The 24,153-nt window shown below is 39.4% G+C and overlaps 4 protein-coding genes and 1 long non-coding RNA gene across 10 annotated transcripts in view; 2 read left to right on the forward strand and 3 right to left on the reverse strand.

Annotated features, from left to right (window-relative positions):
• The first annotated feature begins 1,230 nt into the window (after window positions 1–1,230).
• Window positions 1,231–4,413, forward strand: LOC147753041 (uncharacterized). Its single transcript, XR_015312431.1, has 3 exons — window positions 1,231–1,439; window positions 1,843–2,121; window positions 4,094–4,413. It is a non-coding gene; the product is annotated as an uncharacterized LOC147753041 (long non-coding RNA).
• A 5,683-nt stretch (window positions 4,414–10,096) lies between these two features.
• LOC111263723 (uncharacterized) lies at window positions 10,097–13,290 on the reverse strand. Its single transcript, XM_022839077.2, has 5 exons — window positions 13,031–13,290; window positions 12,495–12,711; window positions 11,971–12,073; window positions 11,610–11,718; window positions 10,097–11,093 (listed from the first exon to the last, which is right to left on the reverse strand). The coding sequence occupies exons 1-5, from the start codon at window positions 13,124–13,126 to the stop codon at window positions 10,797–10,799; spliced, it is 822 nt and encodes a 273-aa protein (XP_022694812.1). The 5' UTR covers window positions 13,127–13,290; the 3' UTR covers window positions 10,097–10,796.
• A 111-nt stretch (window positions 13,291–13,401) lies between these two features.
• On the forward strand, window positions 13,402–19,436 carry LOC147753042 (uncharacterized). Of its 5 annotated transcripts, XR_015312438.1 has the most exons (5): window positions 13,641–13,948; window positions 14,432–14,478; window positions 16,778–16,926; window positions 17,207–18,686; window positions 18,830–19,436. XR_015312438.1 is itself a non-coding variant. In XM_086969772.1 (3 exons), the coding sequence occupies exons 1-2, from the start codon at window positions 16,918–16,920 to the stop codon at window positions 18,560–18,562; spliced, it is 354 nt and encodes a 117-aa protein (XP_086825898.1). In that variant the 5' UTR covers window positions 16,258–16,917; the 3' UTR covers window positions 18,563–18,686; window positions 18,830–19,436. The 5 variants fall into 5 exon arrangements, 2 of the variants coding, with proteins under 2 accessions (XP_086825898.1, XP_086825899.1); XR_015312437.1 differs by lacking the exons at window positions 13,641–13,948; window positions 14,432–14,478 and adding an exon at window positions 13,402–13,634; XR_015312436.1 differs by lacking the exon at window positions 14,432–14,478.
• LOC111263719 (cytoplasmic polyadenylation element-binding protein 3) lies at window positions 14,421–16,853 on the reverse strand. The gene is made up of 6 exons (XM_022839062.2): window positions 16,761–16,853; window positions 16,114–16,308; window positions 15,815–16,023; window positions 15,257–15,359; window positions 14,887–14,970; window positions 14,421–14,551 (listed from the first exon to the last, which is right to left on the reverse strand). Exons 1-6 carry the CDS (start codon window positions 16,851–16,853, stop codon window positions 14,450–14,452), a joined length of 786 nt encoding a protein of 261 aa, XP_022694797.1. The 3' UTR covers window positions 14,421–14,449.
• Window positions 19,437–21,673: 2,237 nt separating the features above from the next.
• The window catches only part of SERCA (ATPase sarcoplasmic/endoplasmic reticulum Ca2+ transporting SERCA), a 33,322-nt gene continuing 30,842 nt past the window's right edge, over window positions 21,674–24,153 (reverse strand). Inside the window, exons 5-6 of one of the 2 annotated variants that reach the window (XM_022839064.1) lie at window positions 23,032–23,529; window positions 21,674–22,671 (exon numbers count right to left, since the gene is read on the reverse strand). In XM_022839064.1, the coding sequence (XP_022694799.1) occupies window positions 23,492–23,529 (38 nt within the window). In that variant the 3' untranslated portion in view covers window positions 21,674–22,671; window positions 23,032–23,491. The remainder of the gene's footprint in view (window positions 22,672–23,031; window positions 23,530–24,153) is intronic. The other variant, XM_022839065.1, reaches the window with a different exon arrangement.

Genomic DNA, 24,153 nt, shown 5'->3' on the forward strand with positions numbered 1-24,153 from the left:
TCTAAGGCGCTCGAGCTGCTGAGGTGGCGGCGGGCTAAGCGGATGAAGGGGGTACAGCCACTGCCGGACACAGCTCGCTCGGCTCTGCGCATGCGCCCTGAACGCAGCCAGCCATAGGCGAGCTGCTGCCAGCAGCTGGGACAACCGTTGACGGTTCTTGAACGGGCTGGGCGCTGCCGCTGCTCGCGGCTCGGGCCGCTAGCCACGCAGCGAACGGCGGCAGCAGCAGCTGTGGGGTTGATGGGTCTCGTTAGTCGGGCTAGGTACCCCCTTCACATCTTATTTAACACCGTTACTGGCTAGTACACGATGCTATTGACAATGTACGATTATAATAGAAAAATTATACACACATATATATATTGCTAATACATTCATAATTTCAATTCCTAAGGATGTGTAACGTCAATGATGGCACGAGGACGTTCAGCCATGGCAGCTGATGGCTGGACTCCAACACCTCTGCATATACCCTTCATAGAGTTACTGTTCCCAATAAACGTGACAGAACATCGCTGCTCATTGTGTTTCGAAATCTGGCTTACCCAATATGCTACAGAAAGTAACTTGGTCTGTCCCATAGTAGCGTCGAGCCGAGATATTTTTGACGGAATAAAACACTATCGTATTTTATTACTGGAGACTTTCATGCTATCCGGTATTATATCTTATATATATAAGTAAAATGAATGGGTATGATTGTTGGTATTAGAAATGCAATCTCGATAAGCAAAAAAAAAAAAAAAAACAACAGTTATCTATACGTATTTGCAGAGATAATCTTAGTCACACATCGTACAGCTATGATTTGTCGTTATGCTTTATCATAGGCTCTATAGCAAGTCTTTGTTTAACTTGTCAGTCAATTAGTGCTACGAATTAGAGAAACAGAACGACATCCATAATAGCTAAAGAGCGATTTTGGTGTGACAGGTTTACCTAGTTTCAATCAATTTGTAAATAATGTAGCCATAGCGTTGATTTAAGGAAACGTCGATCGAGTATTTGTTAGTAGGATCAATAAAGGTTTCTACAAAGCGAAAACCAGTCAGTCTGAAACAATCACTACAAGCAATGCGTATCTGTCTTCATATTTCCTGCATTTGTTTCTTAACAGAACGGCAGAATTAGTAGTTTCGTTTTCTATGAATATACTGAACGGTTTCCTTGGGCTCTATAAAGAATACAGCCTTAACTTTTAGCCATGCTACATGTACCAATATAGGCGTCACTTCGAAAACGTTTCGGCAGCCAATATTTTTAGCGCGGCAGGTAGAAATATTCAACATGTAAACATGTGTGCGCTAATCGGGCGTTACTAGGAACTTCTAATTCAATTTGATGCTTCGCTCACGACGCATTACTAACGAGCACTGCCGGTAAAGTTCGTGAAAAAACGAAAACCCTTGCCCCGAACAGTGCAAGCTTCGTATACACCCGTGAGTACTATATGTAGCAAGTATTGGCTTTATGGATGGTAATTGCTGTGCCACCCGAAGGCTAAATATGCCCCGTTCTCGAATGAAAATTTTCATTTGTCTTGCACAAACTGTGACCACTATTATCGTCTCAGTTGGACTACAATATCTAAATAATTGTTAGGTTTTACTTTAAACGGATGTATCTTAATAACAGTTTGCAAATTACAGTGAGCTCCATTAAGTTAATGCCTAAAGTAATGTCTAAATTTTTGAAAAAAATGTATTCTACAAAACTTAAGTATGTACGTGTTCTTGATCTTTTTAGTCGCTGTTCCTTAGATGTATCTGGGACAATTTTAGGACAAGTCCCAAGATGTTTACTCCATTTTGTGACAGCATTTTTTCTCGTTGTATTAAAAAGGGAGTGTGCGAAAATTGGAATATTTCTCGGAGCGAACGTTGCGGAAGAATATTTCTCTGTAGTAAAAGATCGCGTTTGTTAAGCTATAATAATACCGGAACGAGATGGAGAGGTCTGATACTACGTTCTTTGCTATTTGCTCGGACAGCAGAATTAACTTAGCAGCTTGTAATAAAGCTGTTTGTTCAGCACATAGTAACAACGGTGCCGCATTCGCTTCGTCAAAAAGTGCAACCATCGCGTTCTTCGTGGCGGTCAGATGAACTATTAAGATGCAAGGTAAATGCTAAACTGATCTTTGCCAAAAACCTGAAGAGGCAATTAATCATAATGGCGAACCGTACTTCGTATTCCCTTTTTGTTTAACTTCACTTCAAGTTAAATTCGACTGTCTTTTAATAGGCAAGTTTTTTTTTCAAGAAATTTAACACTCACGAGGAGCATTCTGAAGAACTGTCTTTACTATGGCAGGTAGCAAGTTGTTTGCGTATCATTATGACTCTAACCAGAGCCTTCTCTGGTAATGCCATAGTTTTTGACGGGTGAACTTTTAACCCTTCGGATGTAATTTCATGTAGTTTTGCCCGTTATGCGTCGGATTTCTTTGTCATTTATACCTGATATGTGTCTGTTTGTGATAAACTGCAATGGACCTGTCCGGCTTTCCCTATAGTCATAAAATCTTCGCTCGATTCATGTCTCGCCAGAACTATGAATGGACCAGAATTCGTGCAGTTCGTGCGAATTCGTACCACATCTATTTTAGGCATGGTCTTTAATGTTCGACTTCGAAGACCGGGAAGTGCTCAATACTTCAATAGCCTTTAAAGGTCGGCGAAAACAACTCCCGCTGAAAAGACCAAATTCATTGTTGAACTAATTATTGAACGCGTTCCTACATAATTTCCTTTCGTCATGGAAGTAAAAATGATTTATTATTATTTTAAGTGGGGTAGTTCGCTAAAAACGAAAGATATGGAAAGCCAATAAGGGGTGCTGGGTGGCCCTTTAGGTTTATGCATGCGTTGCACGTATTGACCGTAAGAAGATCGAGCGCGGTTTCGCTAGCGGAAGATACCGACATAACTGTTGACATCGGTTTTGATTGGCATAGCACATTACTTGACATCATGCTTTTTCACCTACCGGAGCCCTGTGCGACGCAGGCTGATAGCTTACATCATGATTCCTAATGCCAAATATTTTAGCTAAATAAATTATGGCGGCTGAGGAGTAAGCGAAGATTATTTCGGAAAGTATCATACTCCTCTCTTTACAAAAAGTAGTGAAACTGCCCTGTCATACAGAGCTTGCTCGCTATTATAGGCCTCAGAAAAGATACGGTATTTTGGCCAAAAAGTTGACAAAACTACCAACAAATATATAATTCAAACATATGAAAATGTCTAACGCATGCCAAGTACAAAAATTACTTCGCGAGTTGCGAATAAATAGCCATATGCTGAACGGTATATGAAAAATGGTGGTTAGAAAAACATAGAAAAAAAAATAGGACCATGTCGTCGCGGTCAGGACCACATCGAAACAATATTGAAGAGGCCTTTCGTCATGCAGGATTATGCTGTTTTTTTTTTCTGTGATTTGGTAGGAAAGTTATTTATTCGCTAATAATAAAATTAGTTGTTCTGTGCAAGACAATGGGAAAAGTGTGATATTCCCATATGTAGGGACCCCGGGGACAAAATATCTAAACGCATTATTAATGCTCAAGCCCCATTTTAATTCTAACGTTTTTAGAGTGTCTTCATCCCTAAGGGTGAGACGTCATCACAATGAAGTTAACTGTTTTGGTATTGATTTCCTTCATACACCGTACCTTTTTTAAACTAAATTTTACCGCTACAGCTATAAATCTGTCTTTTGAGTTAACGTTCACTAATTTGGTTGTGCAGAGACGCCTGCGCTACCTCTGGGAAACGCCTCAGAGAGCTAAGCTCTTCATTCCTTTTTTGCCGTTGTGCCGTCACGAGAGCTATAGCACATAATGTAGTGCTTGGTCCTATGGCGTCTGGATGCCTTTCCAGTTCTACCCAACTATAATCGCATGATCAGAAAAAAAAAATCAAACTCTTCTATTTCTTCTTATTTTTGATAACTACTCTCTTTAATTGTGGTATGTGGCCGTTTTTTTGACCGAAGAAGAGAGCTATGTTCAATCTTTAGTCAGTGCTCTCTCCAAATAATTATATATTAAATGTCTTCCAATAATTAAATCATTTGCACGTTGCAGCTGGCCTTAACGTGTACGGAAGCGATGACATAAAGTGCTGCTTTCTGCGCTAAAGCTTTCAATGCAAGCAGATAAGTATTGTATGCCGTAAATGAAACAGTAGGGGTCAAGAAAGACAAAGTCATCACTCATTTTCTGTGACAGTAATGCAGCATCTAAAGTATGATCCGGAGCTTGGAAATGAAAGCATCTAATCTGCCCATTTTCATACGATATAGGAGAGGGACACTGTCAAAAAGCTCAACGAGGAACGAAGAAAAGTAGACCATCTAACTGGCATTGTCCATTTATAATAAATTCATGAGCGTTAGACACTTGAAGCCCACTATTCAATTTTAAATTTACGCTCCTAGATAATCAATGTACTGACTAAAATATAATTCAATAATAATAAAAATAGTAATAAATTCAATCGACTAATTATATCCCATAAGTTTGCGTCTCTATGGTTGGGACTGATATTTAATAAAGATGTAGCCTAACTGCGTTGGCAGGTTGACCTATAGTGACAAAATAGTACATAACGTAACAGAAGTAAAATTCTTATTAGGTAGCTTCTAATCTGCGGTTCACGATATAACCGCATTCCACTGGATCCTAATGTAAAATAAGAGCATGCGTTCTTATAATTTTCACGCTCTTACAAGAAATACCGGAAAGTCTGTTATTAATAGTATTGACTGATGTAGATATTTTCCTCCTCAGTAAACAGGAAGACTCCTCAGTAAACAGGAGTTCTCTAACTTCTTCCGAAACTGTTCAACATCAGTAGATGCTTTATTTAGCTATTCTTTAATAAAAGACAGAACCTTTAAAATTAATGAACCACCAAAGAAAAAACAAAAGACAAACATCGATCCGATGTTTCAAGCGATCAAATTACGCAAAAAGCCCATGCAAACTAAGAACGAGACCTGCTAATAACATTGTTTTACTGCATGTATAGGTCAGAACTCGTAACATATACAATTAGACTGGAAAGGCTGGAGCAAGAAGAATACGTCTAAAGACTTTTTTTTTGGATGTCCTTCATTGCATCGCTATAAATCTCATTATTTATTCAGGTCTGTCGACCTGCTATTGTTTTTAAGAAGGTTTGTATTCAGACAGCAAGTCAAACGAATTCTAGCTAGTAGTTTGTGTATTAACTGGATCACTGTGAGAACTTTTTTTCGTGCCACCAGTTGCCAACGTACGCAGAAGTGGAGTTGACTCAATTTTGTTTATGAAACCTATGTTAAATTCATTTTTTAACTTAACATAGGTTTCGTAAGAAAATAATTATTTCTTTCTAAGCATGTTTGTAAACGAATTTCAAAATTCGGTTGTGCAGAAGCTACGTTCTGTTGTTCTCTGCTTATAGTTTGAGTTTTTTTTTATTTTTGTATTAAAAAATAATAAAGACACCAAAAATAGAGTTCGCAGTCAAATTGAACAGTTAGCATTCTACTAAACGAAATTTGCATGGCGGGATAATTAGCATTACAAAGTAAGTCACACTTCTAGCCATATCAAGCGAATAAAACGTCGGCATAATGCCACCATTAGGAACTGACAGAACTACTGTTTACCTCAGAGGCTCCAATACTTGAACATAGCTCTTCGGTGACGTGGCCAGATATGCCCATGCACGCGCCGAGGAGGACAAGGTACCCCACATAGCAGCCATCTTGAATCGTATCTATCTATAACCTACTATGAAAGTGATTAGTGAATATACCCTACTGAGAACGAAGAGCACGAAGGGCGAATGTATATGGCAGCGAGAACTAATACGGTGTTTTACTGGACGTCACGTAAACCGCGGCGGATGACATTTCATTGACGTTTTTCCATAACGTATACGCTTTCGTACCAAACTTCAAAAGTCGGTAGTGAACGAGAACCATTGGCCCGTACGTAGAAGTTTAGATATTTTTGATGAAGGACTGACGAAAGGAGCTCGCAGTAAGTGCATTTGGAAGTGTGAGAGTGATTACTTATAGGCTTAGGATAGGAGGCCTTTTGCAGAACTGCTTTATATCTCGATAATAAAGTTACATCCTCGAAGCGCTTTATGTAAGCTCTCCCAGAAAGGGGAGGCATCTGTGAAGCTAAGTAACCTTCGGAGTATATATAGACCTTATGGGCGAGCAGGTCAATGGCCACAAGAAGGTCGGACGCTATTTTTAGAATAACAGGCACAGGCATATTACTTAACCTTAGTTCAGCCTTCCACATCTATGGTAGTAACACAATAAAAAAATAATACAAAAACAGTACATCTTCTGCGAAGTAAGCTCTAGGAATTAACAAATGACTGAGGAAGAAAAATTTGAAAAAGATGGCTAAGAAGGAGAGGTAATGATGTGCCTGCCACTGTACAAAGACTCCATGTCTACGACTCTAACACTCCTGGGAACTGCTCTACATTTATTAGAGTTCTGCATAAAGTACGGTGATACATCATCGCTCCTGCGATGCCAAATACTCCAGAAAAAGGAACTCGCTGAAAGTGACGCTAGTCGACCAGATCACCCTCAAGTGCTTGTAGTTTTTTTATGAGCGTATCGTAATTCTCCCTATTGGACAAGTAGGAGCACTGGGAACATTCTTATGATATACGCGGATATATTGCTATGACTGTTTTGGATGCGAGCGTAAATAGCTGCTGGATGTATCATACTTTTTGCTGCAAAGAAACGCTATGCAATTTCTAAACCTCTTTATTATACGAAACTTATTATTAACTTTAGTAGTTTTTCCTAAGCAAAGAAACGCTATGCAATTTCTAAACCTCTTTATTATACGAAACTTATTAACTTTAGTAGCTTTTCCTAAGTTACAGAGATCAAAATCTGTCTGAGAGTTGACGAAACATGTGGCAAATTTGTGGCTTGAATGCATTAAGTTGCTCGATGCGAAGACCGTTTTCTGAGTAGTCAAAAAATTCTGTGTTCTCTATGGCCGCAAAAGCATGTCAGGGTAGTATTTTTCAACGAAGCTAGATGGATAATTAAAACGCAAAACAAATGCATCGTTAATGTTGGTCTTGAAGTTCTTTGGTAGCCATCAACTTATTATTTCATCACAGTAGTTACCTCCCTTATTTTATATCGATTTCCTCTACACATTGTACCCCTTCTGGAATTGACCCTTTTTGCCACATAGCAAACTTATTCGTTAACTTTAGCATTTACTGATTCCGTTTCGCTAGAACCTCCTGGCTACCCGAATGCTGTAGTTCTAGTAGACGTCCATATCCAAACTTGAAAGATTGCGCATTTAATCCTTAAGCTGGAGCTTAATTGTGAAAAGTGAAGTATTACAGTTCGTTTGCTTTCACGAATTAACGAGACGTGTTTTTGTCCAGGCAATGCCCGTTATTAATTGTAGTCCAATCAGCATGTGACTGGCAGCCGCAGATGTCCTTAATGTGTGCGGGGATTGCGTATTTAAATCGAATCTATTCTTCGTGCTTGCAACCATCTGTTGCCAGACTACGTTGTAGGCTTGCGCAATCGAAAGACCTTTAGAAATGACCAGATCAGAAGTTTGTGACCGTATTTTTCCTTTTAAAATTCGTTGGCTGCTCGCCAGGTTAGCGTATTTATAAACCAGTTGGCCACTAAAATGAACGACATTTCAATCTTACCAGAATTCCTTTGTGCAGACTGATGAGCATTAGTATTTGACGTTTATCAGTTACTTCTATTTAATTTCAGGGGGGCGTTTCATGATGTTATAGGTGTATAATGAAGATAGAAAATAAATTAGACTAGTAAACGTTTCTTTACAACAGCTTTTATCATCTGTGTATCGTGCTTTTTTGCCACTTCTCACTGGCCAAAACGCCATATGCCTGACACTAAAAATAGCGCATCCCAACACATCTGCAACAGTGTGAGTTGACGAATTCTGGGTATGTAGATAGTGATGGGAGTCCGTCATGTGGTAACAAGAGGCATCAAAAAAAGACACTTGCAGCGTTCTCCGACAAAGAATTTTAAGCGAAGAACGATTTGTTTATTGTAATAGCACAGACTACCATAGCATAAGCAGCTGGGTAAATGTGGTGACCTGTTGAGGGTCGGCTGCCGTCTATGAGCGTGTTTAGGCTGAAGGACGTCTACCATAGTCAATGAAAGACAATGATCAACTTCCTGTTTTAATCGATAGTTCACAAAGGTGTATAATAACGCGAACGGTAAAGGCTGGTTTTAGTTATGTTAAGGGATTAGTTAGGGTATCATTTGAAGGCTGCTTAAGGGAATTTTCATTGCAATATGCTTTTCAGCTCTACGAAAAATATAACTTATTTTGTAGAGATAAAGGTTTTCAGACTAGTGAGGTCGCAAAGTCGCCAGACCACTGCTTCCATTACTTAAAATCATATGCTAAGTTTATCACTGCAACTGCTTCGTTTTGTCGTTTCAGCTGTCGGCGGCATTTCCGTTTAAAACCCACATGCGCATATAATTGTAGCCGATCGCATACGCCTGCAGTAAGACTAAGATAATATTATGTTTTTTCTGCCAAAAAGAATACATGAATCAAAAGCTTTCGTTTTTTTTTTTAATTTACATTTTAGGCTATTTTTGCTATGCGAACAACTTTTCGGAGTCACCTCTTTTTTTTAGCATTAATACACGTATTGAAAGGTCCAGTCGAAGCAGGCCCTGTTGGTCTCATCTGGAGTTTCTTTGACAAGGGAAACAGTTAATTTTTCAATTTGTTCAAAAATGCATGTTTACTCTGTTTCGGCTTGTCGAGGGTGCTACGGTAGATCTGAATTACGTATATATTCTGCTGATCTCGTTGTGTATTAAACAAAGAAAGAGGGAGACATTGCAATCTATGAACCATAGTTGATATCGTCACTCACAGGTAGACCGGATACACAAGGTATCCACTATTATGCATTGTATGCATGTGTTGTCTTGGTTTTTAAATGAAACATTTGATGAAGATCGAAGTGCAGATTGGTTCCGGATCTATTGCAAGGGTGTCAGCAAATGCGAGCAGCTAGTGAAACCTCAGTTCGCTGTTCCATCGCCCGCGTTTCTGAATGATCAGAAGCTACAGCAGTTGATATTTACTTGAGGGCAGTGTTATTTCTGATGGGTTTCTGATGAAAAGGCGAGTACTGCTATAAGGCCACAACGGAGCTAGTCAGGTGTTTGTTCTGCAATGACAGCGACATTTTTGCTCGATCCTATGACACCCTAGAGCACCTACGTTCTAATTTTGAGCGCACCCAAATATGCTTCTGAATGACAATGTGTAACAGATGTATTTATGCGACTACTAAACTTTTTAGATAAGGGAAGTAGTTAAAAGGAGCTTTAACAAAATCCTATAGTATGTCGCTAAAAGCACGCGTGTCGTTTACTTGACAACAGGAACTATCTTAGTGTTTTGTAACGCGGTAGAAAAATGAAATTGAAGCTACCATTTATTGAATTTTACTCACCGTACGCAGATCTGTACAGGCTGTTCATAAATATTACGACGACATTTTGTTTTCCTTTAAGTGCACGCAAGAAAGATCGCGTATCGCTGATGTCAGCTTATTAGTGCAACACCGCCATTATCTGTAACCATTATTATTATATGAGGTCGTTCTTTAAGCTGCAACCAAATGGTTTGCCTTCACTCGTATTGATTGCTATATCCATTAATCGACGAGCAAGGAGAAACGACTGGTTCTTGATCTGCCTAGTTTCCGGAAGACGCAGGAATAATTTCTGCAGCTAATATATATCCGAATAATTTTAACAAATGATATTATATATATAGATATATAAATAAATTGATCAGTCTAATATGGATAGCTGTTTTCAAACAGGCCACCGCTAACCCAGATCTGAAACTCTGCGTGCCATTGCCTAAAAAAAAAAGGGATTTGATGTCAACGAGCATAATCAAGTTCACTGAACCGACTGTAGGAAGCCTAACAGCCATTAGGGATATTTTCCCTCCCTAAATATATGCATGTAACAATATAGAAAAAAAAAATCAGCGTTCTGTGTCTAAGCATTTTTATGACTTGTAATTTATGCATGTTTAATAAATACATATCATAAATCCTTCTGTTATCACAGCGAAATTCACAGGCTTCCTGCTACATAATCGGGTTGCAGAAATCTGCAACAATATTCAGGACAATAATTACTGATTATTCATCTCTGATCATCTAAAACAGAACGTGACACTTTTCTCTTCGAATCATTGTAGCTGATAGTTGCAAATTGTGTCTCCGTGATCCTTCAGCCACCATCTTCAGGCCTAACCCTGACGATACACAAAATAATTTTTTTCATGCGTTTTTATGGTACAATTCTACTACGTTTTGACACTGAATATCTTATTTGGCCAACATCGAAGAAGTATCAAGACCATTATGCCTTTGTTAGACTAACAAGACATCTGTCAGGTAGAGTTGCTTGTTTTGGTGAGCTAAAGATACAAGCTTTAGTGAACACTACATTCCCCGATGCACTCAACATCTTGTGTTGCAATGCAAGCAATGAGATAATATTATAAATGCTCGACTCCTCACTGGAATCACAAAACATAGAGACAATTCGTAGAAACATCACAAATAGACAACAATTAAAGTTTTTCTAACAGCCCAAACAAAACATACCAAGTGTACTAAAATATACAACTTCAACTCCGATTTCGACCAGTATGAGTTACAGGAAAAACCTTATTGATGAAATTAATCGAGTTCTTCGAGTTGTCGTCTAGTGTTGTGCTTGATAGAAATGTCATCATCGTCGTCATCATCACTGCTGAAGCTGGAGCGCAATGCAGGATAGTCGTCATCATCGCTATCAAATCCATCGGTATCAGTTGCTTTGCAGCCATTTCTCAATGCTCTGAAACTGGTGCGCATATAATCTATTCGGTGGTCATCGATTTTCGCCATTTCCCTCGCGGAGAGTTTGACTCCGGCCAGCGCGAGAATTTCCAGTTTCTCTCGTGCGGCGTTCTCTCGAGCAATTCTGATTGATTCCTACATCACGCAATAAAAAAGAACGCCAGACCGTATAAGAATGTGGTAAATTGTTTATCAGATAGACATAGATACCTGTCGTCTGCTGTGTTACATTGTCATAAAGAGGTATATACTTTTATTTGTTAACGTTTGATCTGTTAATAGCTTTGTTCTAAGAGCTCTCCCGTAAAGTGATTTTAGTAGGCACCTTGTAAAAAAATTTGTGTTTTTTATGCTTTGCTTTGAAAAACGCTATTAGTTGGTTCTGACCTTGATTTAATTTACTCGTGCCATACTATAGGAGGACCAAAAAAGCTAGCTCTAACAAAACATTTAGCGGAAGGGGTCCGCTAGAATCTTATTTAGTAGCACACAACCAGTTCATCTGTTGGTTATGAAAAAAATATAGCCGAAATTCTTCAAATACATTGGTCCAACTTTATTCATAATATAATTATTCTGTCAGTGTATTGTCTACTTACTCTACTATTCTATAATCAAAATGGTCTAGCACGAAAATCTGAATTTTAGTACCTTTATCGATAGAACACAAGGAGGTTTCGTGTCGGCAGCTTTCAGGTCGGGGAAAGTCTCCCATTTTACAGCATGTTCAGGCTTTATTTCTGCCTCGTACTTTAAGCTCCTGTAACGAAAACACGAACTAAGTTTTAATGGAGCAATCATAGGACGTTTATTAAATACCGTCACACCGGGAAGTTACTCTACTGTGAGTATGGTAAGCTAAAATTACAATTAACCCTTAACATAAATATTATGTCAATCAGTGGTGATACATAGCTGATACTTCAATACAAATTCAATTTAAAACCAGTCTAAAATTACTTCTGACTTAAGTGTATCAATATCGTGCAAAAACAAATTAGTATAATCTTACCGGTTTGGCTGAAACTTCTTTTTAGATTGCTTTTGTCTCTGCTCAATTTTTTCCGCAAGCTTATCGGCATACTTGGGCAATGATTCATTGTTTGCCCTGAGACCTGTAAAGGAAGAAGTGATAGCACTATGACAGTCAAGTCTTAAAGATTTAATAAAAGTCCCTAATATTAAAACGCTTTTATTCATGTGATCCTCAGTAAACTATTGCAGATAATAAATCAGATATACGATACTATTTCATAGCGTTCTTCTTACTAGGTAATTAATGTTCCTGACTATAGTTTACTATGTTTATGGAAGCTTTACTTATATAAGTTTTTTTTGAAAAGGCTAATATAATAACATACGGTTTTGACGTATGATACATGTAAAAACAGTTGTGAGTACGCGGTTGACTCTTAGTGATACTCATTTCTAAAAAAATTACAACTATTAAATAAGTTGTTTGCATAACAGCTAATTAGTGGTCATGTTTCAAAGTTAGTTAAGGACATGATAACTTAGGTACAGACATAGACTAACCGTCAAAATTTTCTTTGTCGCGTTCATCCTTCAGGGTGAAGTTGCTTATCATTTCTATTGTTGTCTCAAGTCCCTGAATTCTATCTCGGCTTCTTAACTCTGTTTCGGCCGCCTCGAGTTTCCGCCGAACTTGCTCACCCTTGTCACTGAGTTTGCTGAGCACCAAAGTATTTTTCAGGATCTTTTTCTGCCTTTCAATGAACTCCCGAAGTTCCACCTACATTAGCAAACGAAACTAGAGAAATATAATATACCACATTTGGAGCTATCCTATTCCGAAAACCGTGACAAACAAATCACATGTCCTTCACAGCCATGGCTTCTAACCTCGTTAGAAGGCCCCTAATCACCATTACGTTTCTGCGTCATTACTTTTATATAATTTATCCAGCATTTGTCATTGCTTACTAATATCAAACTGTGCATACGAACAACTGACATTTGGAGATCATTGTAGTCAAATAACAAATACGTACGCGTTTGTGGTTTTAATTACACGAACTAACGTTGCCTTTTGCCTGGAATACGCTACATACCTCTGTCATCTTCGAACAAATTAGCGTTGCTTCTTTACCGGGGGTTTGATGTTCCTTTGGTGGGGAATATGAACCGTTCCGGACAGCAGAGGTCATCGTGCCAACCGTTAGAATATACTATACTTTTCACAATGGAGCGCACTGGCTGAATGAATGTTGAGTAGGTCACATCCGGTTGAGTTTCACAGCACAACGATTCAAATTTTTTACGAAGCTCGTAGTTTATCAAATGATTTGTCAATTGGCCACATGCTTCTCACACCATTCGAAAAATAACCCTACAAGAATAATATTTACAGCGAAGCAGACGATGCCCAATAGTTGATACTATTGTAAACACGAGGTACCACTCTTGCGTATGCCTGCAACTTTTTTTTTATTTGTTAAACCTATAATAAGTGGGTTCTGTCAAGGGCTCTGACTTACTAAATATTGTAGATACGTGGTTTCGTTTGATCATCATTCTTGGCAACTTTGGGACCATCCTTACTCAATGTATAAAACAATGGAAAAAGCTGTTACGTTTAATGATGATTAATGATCACCCTATATGGAAGCTGACTAGGATTCTAAGGGAGGCGTTCGTCAGGGTAGCATCAAAGAGGTCAAGTCAGAGCATTTGATTTTCTATGTTGATTTTCAGTGTTATAGAGGTATAAGATATACTATAATAAGAATCATTGTTGTTACCTTTGATAATCAAAGGTTTTATTAATATTCTCTCGATACAGTAATTATTGACAAAGAATAGAAATAGTTAGTTAAAGTGAACTGTAGAAACGATGATTTGGAATAGATAAACACAGTATAATACTACAAAATAATAGGACAACCTAAACAGCGAGGCCATTGGTAAATGTCATACTCCATAAAACACAGTGAATCAACCAACAGGATGGTTTTTACTACACGTTTTATGTAAGTACGTATAAGTATGCTAATTTCTCAAAAAAACGTTTGTGAAGTCGCGGCAGTATAACTTTTCTTAAGATCTGCTTTTAGCATTCGAACGCGATGTCCGTTTACTGCAGTCTCTGCGGGCACAAAACCGTAGCTTATTACTTAATAAATATCTGTTATAAATATCAGGTACGTAAATGCTTGGATACTGTAATGAGAAATTGAAATATTTAGTATAATGAACATTACCGAAAAATTATCTAAGTAAGTGTTTCCGGTTTGTTCATCATAGTGTGGAATTAACAGTTTGGTGTGAAAAGACATCGATATGGCTTGAAAATATACTCATTATTATGTGATAGTAGGTGCCTATCATAGTATTACTTCATGTTTAACACTTATTAAACCCTTATAGCCATGCGAAATGCATGCGATGAATGCGGTCCTGAAAACCGCATTTTTTTAAAGTCAGTTCACACTTTGTTTCTGATATTTTCCCAGTCGTGCGGACTTTCGTTCTTATGGTCCCTGTTCTCGTCGAATAACCGGTATGTGCTCATCGGTGAGGGGCGTAACGTGTTCCATAAAGCACCGATTACAGTAATGTTTCAAACAAGTTGCCTGCAACACAACGCGCTGCAAATTATTTCCGTATTCCACCTTGCGTATTGCAGAAAAATTAAGCCGTATTGTAAAACAGGAATCGAATAAGATCGTGCCGATAATAAAAAGGAATTGTTTTAGAAGGTAGAAGGAACGAAAAGCCTCAACCCCAGGAATGCCCCAAACGAGTGCGATATATTTCATACTATACACTAAAATGTGCTATTTATAAGTAGAAAAGTAGGAATTTAGAAACCAGGGATGATAGATGGAAACCTGAGTGATTTTTTCCGCAGCTCTCATACGCGACTTTGGATTAGTCAATAAACAAACAATTGAATACAACTACTTACAGCCTTACATACGACCACTGATGGGTTGCTCAAGCAACGAGAGCATAGCACGCCTTCGTCAACAAATGGATTTAATTCAATTGTCTGTAATTGAATTGCATATATGAGCTTCTGCAACAGCTAGACACAAACTTAACTATCACAAGGAAGACATTATAACAGAGCGAATCGGGTGCGCGGTTAGACCCTTCTCGAATTAAGAACCAATTGATATTCAATGGTATGAAATACGAAATTAGAGAGTACTGAATACCAGTTACTTGGTTCGACCTCCGTACTGTAGACCTAGGAACTGTATTGTGAAGCATGTGGCACAGCACTTCTTCATGACTAATAACTTCTTTGTCTCAATATATAAGCTTCAACGAACCCTTTGGTAGTGATGAGCGCGAATTTCGAGGTAGTGTATTTTGAGCGCCTGTAGAAAGCTTTGATAGGTTCTGAATTGGACCCGCGCGGAGCCAGTCGGATACCTAAAACGATTGTTGAAAGCACATTGTAATATAGATTGTAATCTTATTGTTTTTTGCAAAGTTTACCTGAGTAAATTCGTAATTATTTTTGCAAAACCACAGGACAAGGGGTGGGTTAAAAGGCCAACTGCACAATACGATGCAAAGCATCAACACGTGTTTGGGATGCGTGCCGCCGCTTTTCGATCGAGACTTTAACTATTTTATGGGCTCAACTTTGTCAAGAACCCCTTTTTTTGCATACTTACCATTACGCTTATCTTTCCTTTGTAATCAGCGATAGTCCATTCGAAAATTGAAAATGATTTGACCTAGAGCCAGCGCAAGTTATTATATACAAGTTGACAGATGCTTGTGTCTTTAAGACGCATATGGGTCGTAATTTGGTCTTCGAATGCATTTGCTCTCGCAACCCAAGGAAGTGCGACATATAATATCAAGTCTGTGCTACTCACTGATACCGATCCGTATCGATGCGGACAAATTGAACCGGCCCACAGGTCAATTCCAGGACGAAAGCAAGCTGTTTAGCTGTCGTTTCACCGTAAAGGGCTCCGACAAATACCATGAAGTTCAGCTGGTCAACGCCCAGATCAAGGATACGTTCACCGTATTGATTATCGCTAGTTTCCCATGGAATCACTTGAAGGCTAGTACCCCACGCCTGCAAAAAGAAAATCAATATGCTATGGAGTCAGTCCCTGTCGCTTTTTTGAACTGTGGTGTGGAGCTGTACAGAATTGCAGCCACTTACCTGCCACGCGTATATCTCTGCTCCTTCAGTCCGCCTACAACTACTTAGAAACTCAGCTACTCTTCGACCATTCTCAAACACGACATAAGCGTGACCACGATCCGCCTGCTTGTGACAACGTACTCGTCCGAAAGGCTGGAACGCCGCCTCTAACTCCCTTGACGTTACTTGGGGGGGAAACCCGCCTATAAATATCTGCAATGCGTTGAAGCAGAAGATCTTTCATTTTAAATACCTCAGTCCTCGACTAGCGCAATACCTATTATTATTATTATTATTATTACCTTAAGCAAGCTATAATTTAGACGTCATTCTTCGAGGATTTTATACTAAATATTGACAAATATTTAATGATGTGAAGCGTATGACCATCCTAATCGAGATATTTTCTTTACTGCTCAAAATGAAAGATGATGTGCCGCTTTATTAATTCGGCTATTTGATGGAGGTAACATTTCTATCGTTCAGTATACTGCAGTTTTCTTTTGATTTACATTTCGTATCTGTGTGCGCGTGTATACATTGCATACACATGCACCGGGCTGAAACCTCTCGACATCGACACCACGCAAACATTATGTTCAAATCATATTATAGTAAAAGAAAAGGTTTAATAGAAAAGACCCACGATTAAAAAAAGAACCTACTTTTCTGGAATATTCAGGATTGGGCTCCGGCTCCCGTGTGAGCTCAAAATTTCTCTCTACCCAAATGATACGAGGCTGGACTAACGTTGCCATGCCACCGCCCGTCCTACTTCTTGCATCGCGCCGGCCCTATTAGGTTACAGCAAATAGTCAGTGGATGTTGCAGGTAAGCTGATCGTAAGAGGTGATGATATTTAAGAGTCCTTAAGAGTAAATGAAAGCGTACAACAATAAAGACGAGCAAAAACTGACCGCTTAGTGCCTTTAAGGTTAAAAAAACTCGAAGCTGGATTCAGCTCACTTCATATATACTATAAACAGAATCACACATGAACTGAATCACCAAAGTACCATTTGTTGCGTCTGTTGTCCATGGATGACCTCTCGGTAGCGTTGAACAGTGTCCAAAGTATCCATACGGTCGATTATATTATAGGGCGCTGCAGTTACAGAGGGTCCTTGTCCGGAAGCTACAGCTTGGTCGGCCGTTCGATAAGCGTCGGTGTGCACGGATGCAACACCGTGTTGCTGCCCCGCCTCCCAAAAATGCAACGGTGACGGATGGGCGGTCGCAGTCCCGCCACCTAAAACCTCACCGGGGGTGCCAGGTACCCCCCCTGTGCCTGCGAATCCAGGTTCAGCAACGCGGCTACTGCCAACATTAGCGATATTCATTCCATCTGCAGGCACAGACATCGCCTCAATTATCACATCGCGTCCTAGTATTGATGCAATTATCACTGACTGCGGGTTCTGTGCTTGTCCTGGAACTCTACCGCTGCCGATACTTTGGGCCATACGGCGAGAAGCAATCATTGCTGGAGTAGGCATAAGTCTTGCCATTCTCATGAGCGATTCCAGCCCTCCGGTTCCGCCTACCGTTTCTTGCGGCTGTTGCTGCTGCTGTTGTGGACGTCCTTGCGGTTGTGGTGTACGGGACTTGTTAGCCGAGGTTGACGGCTGGGACGTGAACTGAGCCTGACCTGGCCTAGAATAAGGTCTTTCATGCAAGATAGGTTCATGTCTTGCGGGTACTGCAAATGTAAACAGATGTTAAAGTTTGATACGCACTTCTTATTCTTCGTCTTGTTTTTAGGTTGGCTTTTCAATAACTGTTTGTTCGATTATTACCGATTTATATGTCTGTTAATTAACATATATATTAAGATAAAATGAGTAACTTCAAATCTCGTATAGATGGTTGACTACAGACGTGACGAAACAAAGCCTATGATGATTGTCTTCGAACTGAATCACATCACCAGTGAAGGGCCATGACGGAGTAACGCAAACAAGTCAAACATTAGGGACAAGGGATTTTCTAAGCTCGCATAAATTAGCATACAATAGGATCTAGTAAATTGGTTCAATAGTCGATAAGTAATTTAAAAGAAATGTACACATCGATATGCGGTTACCTGTGGGTGAGAACGCTCGTTCTTGTTGTTGTTCGGAAGGTGAGAACGCTCGTTCCTGTTGCTGTCCTGAAAATAAGAACGCACCCTCTTGCTGTTGCCGAGGGGGTGAAAAAAGAAGACCCTCCTGTGGTTGTCCTAAAGAAGAGCGTACTTGTTCGTGGTGTTGCCCAGGTCGTGTTTGGTGCTCCCAGCCCGTGCTTGCTAATGGTGGAGGCCCTTCCCGTGAAGATCCTGGTAAACCTCGTCGATGCTGCTGAGAACCCTGCTGAACACGGGAAGGACCACGTTGCTGCGAACTGTAAAGTAAACCAGACTGATCTCCAGCATCAACGTTATTACCATCGTCCGATGGACTACTGTTGCCGTCTGGAGCCATATCCTTAACCGTATCACTCTCAATGAGTCAGCTTTTAGCTTCAATCAGGTCCTGTGGCAACCCACGCTAACGATTCGGGCTATGCTTATGCAGAACACAATTGAAGAAACCAGATTAGAAGAGTGGCAAAATGTAAGATCTCTTGACCGATTTAAAGCACATAACTCGTCTCGAGCAAAGGTCTCATGATGACAAACCCTCTAATCATGTATCTATCATATATATAGACATGGTCGAACCGTATCAATTGTCTAACTGTTCTAATAACACTTTAGTTGCAGAGTATTGATCATCTGTCAGGAACTACATTATACGTCAATGTATTGTCAAGATACCGACGCTCACTCTTCTATAGGACATGATAGCGCACTGTTGCATACCATAGAGGAAAACGACACCATCTCAAATACATTAAATAATAATAAAGAGGTCAAAAATCATTTGATTGCTACCACTGTAGTGCGGTTGGCCGCACGCAATCAATTTGACACTCTCTCTATTCTTTATTTGACACTAACTCTATTGGCAGTATATTGGGAGTCTACGGCGCACGCTTCCCTATCAAACTGGAGATAACTCTAGTGGTTTCTTGAGAAAAATACAAACTGAAGTTCCTGAAACAGGTTCGATCCAATACCCATCGAGAAAATCCACAAAATCTTGTCTTTGTAAAAAGGCCAATATTTGTGATAGCCATAATGCTAATGTAGCATTATAACTTCAGAAGCTTTCGTTCTAAAGGCCATCTACACGAACGTATATAATGTAAAACAAGCCTATACTCGCTGAATAAATAAATAATATAAGGCAGAAAATAGTTAGTTAAAAACTAACTTAAAACTAGTTAAAAACTAAGTTAGTAAAGAAATGATGATAGTATCATTTTTGACTCTTTTTATTAAGTATACCTAAATTCTACAATTAAACTAAATTCTTAAATAAACAGCCATTACGTGAACGGCGTCTTCCCCGCTCGATATAGACATATTGAACAGGGCAGGATAACTTGGCCTATAGCATTGAAAAGCAGGATGACATGAATGCCATCCAGTGTTTTGTTCATCTCAACTCCAGCCGGTCATAGCCATTGCACGCCGCTCCAACGATATAGCCTTGCCGTGATTAGATCTCGAGCGACGTTTAGATAATTAATTTTCAAGGGACATTTTCTGATAAAACATTACCTTTCCTTATCGATGAAGAGCTCGTGTATATGTAAACGATATTTACGCAAACGCATATGTTGCAGCTACGATTCCTGTTCGAGACTTCACGATTGTTTCCACCAATAGAATGGGGCATCGTAGCAACTTTGGTCATCCAATCTAAAAGGCACCTGAAATTCTGCTGAGTAATAGGCCATACTAATAAGGCTCTACATGCTAGTAAATAAAAGGATCCACTCTTATTCTCAAGAATTATAAAGAGAAAAGAGCAATTTCTGGATTAGGTGACGATTTCGTCGATGTAATTTTATCCTATTTTTCCATATAACATGCTTTTTGTTTTCTCCTAACAGATATATGCGTCGCACACCGAATGGAGTGTAATAATCGGTGCGTAGTAAGAGATAACAGAATTAGTTTCATGTTCAGATCATCAGGTTACAATTGATCGTACTTGCAAGCATGCCATATCGTACATGAGACTTTTTTTTTTCAGAGAGTAAGCATAGTCTAAGCTGATGTTTACCAGACATTTCTATACTTGCAATGTTATGACACTGACTACATAATATATGCTTAGTAAATGGATAAGGTCGTTTATTCAGCGTATTAGTAATATACTACCAATCTAAAATGCGATAACGGCGGTGGTCGATACACTTTTTGTGACAGTTAGCCACAAATGTTGCTTAGATTTAATTTGACGAGCTCCTAGCTTGAGAAATGTTAGGAAAAAGCAACAGCATCTAATGGACATAGAGAGCTGCAGGATAAATTATATTGTATTGTAGTGTATTGTGAATTATTACTAGGACTTATGGGCATGTTCAATGCGAATGTTCGGCGGGGTACTTACCCTAGGGTGTCTAAAATTTAACCGCAAACCACAACTAAAGCTCACTCGTTATGCCAATTGTCGGACCCGTTGATCACAGGACGGTCGAATTTACATTAAGATTGTGAAGCATTGAAAAAAAAAACCTAGAAAATACTCTCTCTTCAACGTTTTGCCCATCGAAAGTAAAATTCAGCTTATATTACTTTGCGGTTGGAAGGCTGGGCTTAACTACTGCGATCCTTATTGATAGACACCGACCTTCAAGTTCTAAATGAGGCAACCGGCTAAAACGAATTTCTTAGTTAATTGACCAAGGTGGAGATAACTAGACGCGTCCGTGACAACATAAAGCTAGCTATCCAATAGAGTTTTAATGCCCATAGATACGCATGCGCTTCTATGGGAAGCTCCTTGTACTATGCTAGGTTTTGCATGTAGTCTATACTTTTTTTCGTCATAATGGGATTTTGTTTCACTGTATCTTATAACGCGCTCTGATGTTTTTGATTGAAATTGCCATAACGTCATTTTCAGTTTTTATTCTCGTTAGGACATCCTACGGTTCCATCTTATAGTCTGTTGGTAAATAGTATTTTCATATTTGTCGACCGGTTTGAAACCGTAAGAAGATTGTTCTCCGTCTTCAAGCTAAAACTTGTTAGACATGAGTATGGGTGTAGCATATTTAGGTACTTGCTACGGCATACCCGCTATTGACGTACGTACTAAGTGGATAGTTGGGTGTTAATTTAAACCGCATTGCAGCGTCCCTCCTGCCGCACTACGACCAGTTGGCCTGGACGTGCGTAAGGTCGCTTTTTCACGGACTGAAATTGCCATCCAGTATCGAAAATTAGGCAGTCAAAGATGGCGCAGTCCATTTCCGGCCGCCGGCTATCGTGTAGACGGTTAGATATATCGGTGAGGGTGAGTTGTTTGTACCCACTTGACCAGATACCCTACAATGTAGAGCTACACAGATGCCAAAAATTTTCTCTCTCATATTGCTTACAATAAGGTAAAAGCATGTTCTTATCGGTCGTTCAAAAACAGCTTATCACACTAGACGACCCATATAGTCTATGTAGCATGAATGAAATGAAAATTGCAGCCACTATTAGGTACAAGAGGTTCCGCTTCTTTATTATTGTTATTGTTCCGGTTTGTGTATTTTAATCTCGCCGTTATTATTGACGTCAAAAAAAATTCCATGTGGATCTGACAGTTGTTGTTGATCTTACTAATCCTGTTGGTGGCAATATGGCTAGTAGTATTTTTACTTTATTATTCGTTTCTACTATACATCTTGCATTTTGCTTGTGGCTCCACCACTTGCTCTTGTTTCAATTGTGGTGCCGTTGTGTTTGACGTCCTGATGAAGTGATCTAGCTTTTTTCAGTCGTCCTATATTATTTTGCTCCCGAAAGGTGCCGTCCCTAGCAGGGGAGTTCAGGATTCCTTAGTTAATCAACGGCGCTGCCTCGATCGTTAGTAGTCGTCAGTCGTCGTCGATGATAGAACGGAAATGGGAGTGCAATAGAAAAACCCCCAAAGATTTATTTGCTGCTGCTATTATTCTTAACGTTTGATATTGGCTGGTGCTAGTTAAAGTCACTTTATGCAATCTCGACCATCTTCATATTTTTCCGCACATTTTCTGCATTTATTGATTCATCAGTTTCATCACTCAGGTGTCAAAGGAAAGAACTACTATATAAAATTTCGGTACTAACATACCATAACATAATTAATCACTATAAATAAAAACAAAACATATTTATGACATAGTGTAGACGTCGTCATTGCAAACAGAAAAAAAACTATCCTTATATAATAATCATAACCACGATGAAACGACGCGTCTCAAACAGGACAATTGTAGCTGGTAATGTGTTCCTCCACCTCGTAGTCAAATCGATGACGAACACGATTTTGCTATTCTTTGACGAAGTGGGTGGGTGTCCTGTCGCGCGTACGTCCTGTCGCGAGTACTTTACAGCGACGCACGCGTCGACCGGATTCAATGATGATGCTGATGACGACGGCGAATTGTTATCTGAAGTAAGTTATGCCAAGTTGTTTTTTCCTTACTTGGCAATTGCCCCTGGAGCGACTGCAACGATTAACAACAAATCGAGAAACGGAAATAACATTAAAAATGCTACAAACGATTTTTTTCATTTACTGTTACAGCTAAATGGGAAATATCATGCCGACCCATTCATTAGTACAGTAACTGACAATGGACATGCGCTGCTAAAGCGAGTATTTTGACAGTTAACATTGTGACAATTCACCTGAACATGTAAAAGACAGTGAATGAACAATGTAGATAAACATTTCTGACATTTTCCAAACTATTCGACAATAGCTGACCAAGAATCGTTAGTTTCAAATGATAAATGAAGCGTGATCTGATGCTATCTGTGACGATCTGAGTTACTGGTTAAGGGAACATTATGTTTTAACTCACCAATCTTCGACAAATCCGCCACCGCCGATGGTAATTTTGGCTAGAAGCGACGCGGTGCGGGCAGATGTGTACTTTCATCAATTTGTCGAAAGGACCCATGGGTCGTTGATAATAGTCAGGCCACGCACAGCACAGCACCGCACTCAGGGTTGCAATAGGCCCTTGAGACTTTCAGACCAAAAAACCTCGAATGTGGTCGATTGAGCTAGGTGCGGATGCGCTAAGAGCATTGATGATTGGTCGGTGTTACTGAATCAAGAGGTTGTCCTATTAACGATGGCTGACTTAGTGGCCAACAGGTACGCCGACAACAAATTGATTATAGACAGCTGGCTATTTAAAAGCTGTTATAGCAAAAAAACGGGCAACTAAAAGTGAAGAATTACGGTTGGCTTGTAAAGTGATTGGCAGCAAAATGGGTAATATACTTATTATTGTTGTTATCATATCTTGCAGATATTCAAAATCGAGGTTTTCGGTATTTTTCCTCAAGAGAACCTACGTCGGATGGTAAGGTCATTTATGATGTTATTGGTATGGTATATGGTAGTAATGTTATTATTAGCAAGGATATTGTATTTTATCCAGGTATCGTGTTGTGAATGAACAGTTTGGATGTTTCGACGAAATGACGACGATAACAAACCCAATCAGATATAGACCAACATAGCACGGCCATGGATCATTGAAGACAGATGAATCGTTTCATGCATTTTGTTATTGATCACGACCAGTTGTGGGCGCAGGATGTTGTTGTTGACGGTGAGCGGCAGACAACGCAGCCAGTGGGGTCAGTCAGATCACGACAGTGAAACACCGCCAGTGGCAACAGGCGATACCGCCAAACGCGTAACGTCGTTTACACACGTACGGACATGGTCGAACAGAATCCAACAAAGATAAGTTAGTTCTTATTATTTTTTAATGTTCGCTACAAGACGTTCGTCTGTCTGCTACATTTACTCCTCGTGTGGAGAAGCATACGTTTTATATTTACTCGTTTCGTAATTTTCGAATCTATCTTAAACATGCCTCTTTGAATACTGACAGATTACCGCTCCCCGGAAAATATAGCCACAGATACAAATTAAACATTATGCTAACGGATTAATTTGATTCTTA

Source organism: Varroa jacobsoni, unplaced genomic scaffold, assembly GCF_002532875.2.
Source record: "Varroa jacobsoni isolate VJ856 unplaced genomic scaffold, vjacob_1.0 scaffold_787, whole genome shotgun sequence".
Taxonomy (NCBI): domain Eukaryota; kingdom Metazoa; phylum Arthropoda; class Arachnida; order Mesostigmata; family Varroidae; genus Varroa; species Varroa jacobsoni.

Excerpts from the sequence above, each read along its gene's own strand:
- LOC111263723 (XM_022839077.2), bottom strand. The coding sequence starts at position 13,126 with ATGACCTCTGCTGTCCGGAACGGTTCATATTCCCCACCAAAGGAACAT. Across the intron at positions 12,712-13,030 it reads TTTGTTCGAAGATGACAGAG|GTGGAACTTCGGGAGTTCAT; the intron begins GTATGTAGCGTA and ends TTGCTAATGTAG. Across the intron at positions 11,719-11,970 it reads AAGAAGTTTCAGCCAAACCG|GAGCTTAAAGTACGAGGCAG; the intron begins GTAAGATTATAC and ends TTTTCGTTACAG.
- LOC111263719 (XM_022839062.2), bottom strand. The coding sequence starts at position 16,853 with ATGGCAACGTTAGTCCAGCCTCGTATCATTTGGGTAGAGAGAAATTTT. Across the intron at positions 16,024-16,113 it reads CAGAGATATACGCGTGGCAG|GCGTGGGGTACTAGCCTTCA; the intron begins GTAAGTGGCTGC and ends TTCTTTTTGCAG. Across the intron at positions 14,971-15,256 it reads GCGCTCATCACTACCAAAGG|ACAATTGAATTAAATCCATT; the intron begins GTTCGTTGAAGC and ends ATTCAATTACAG.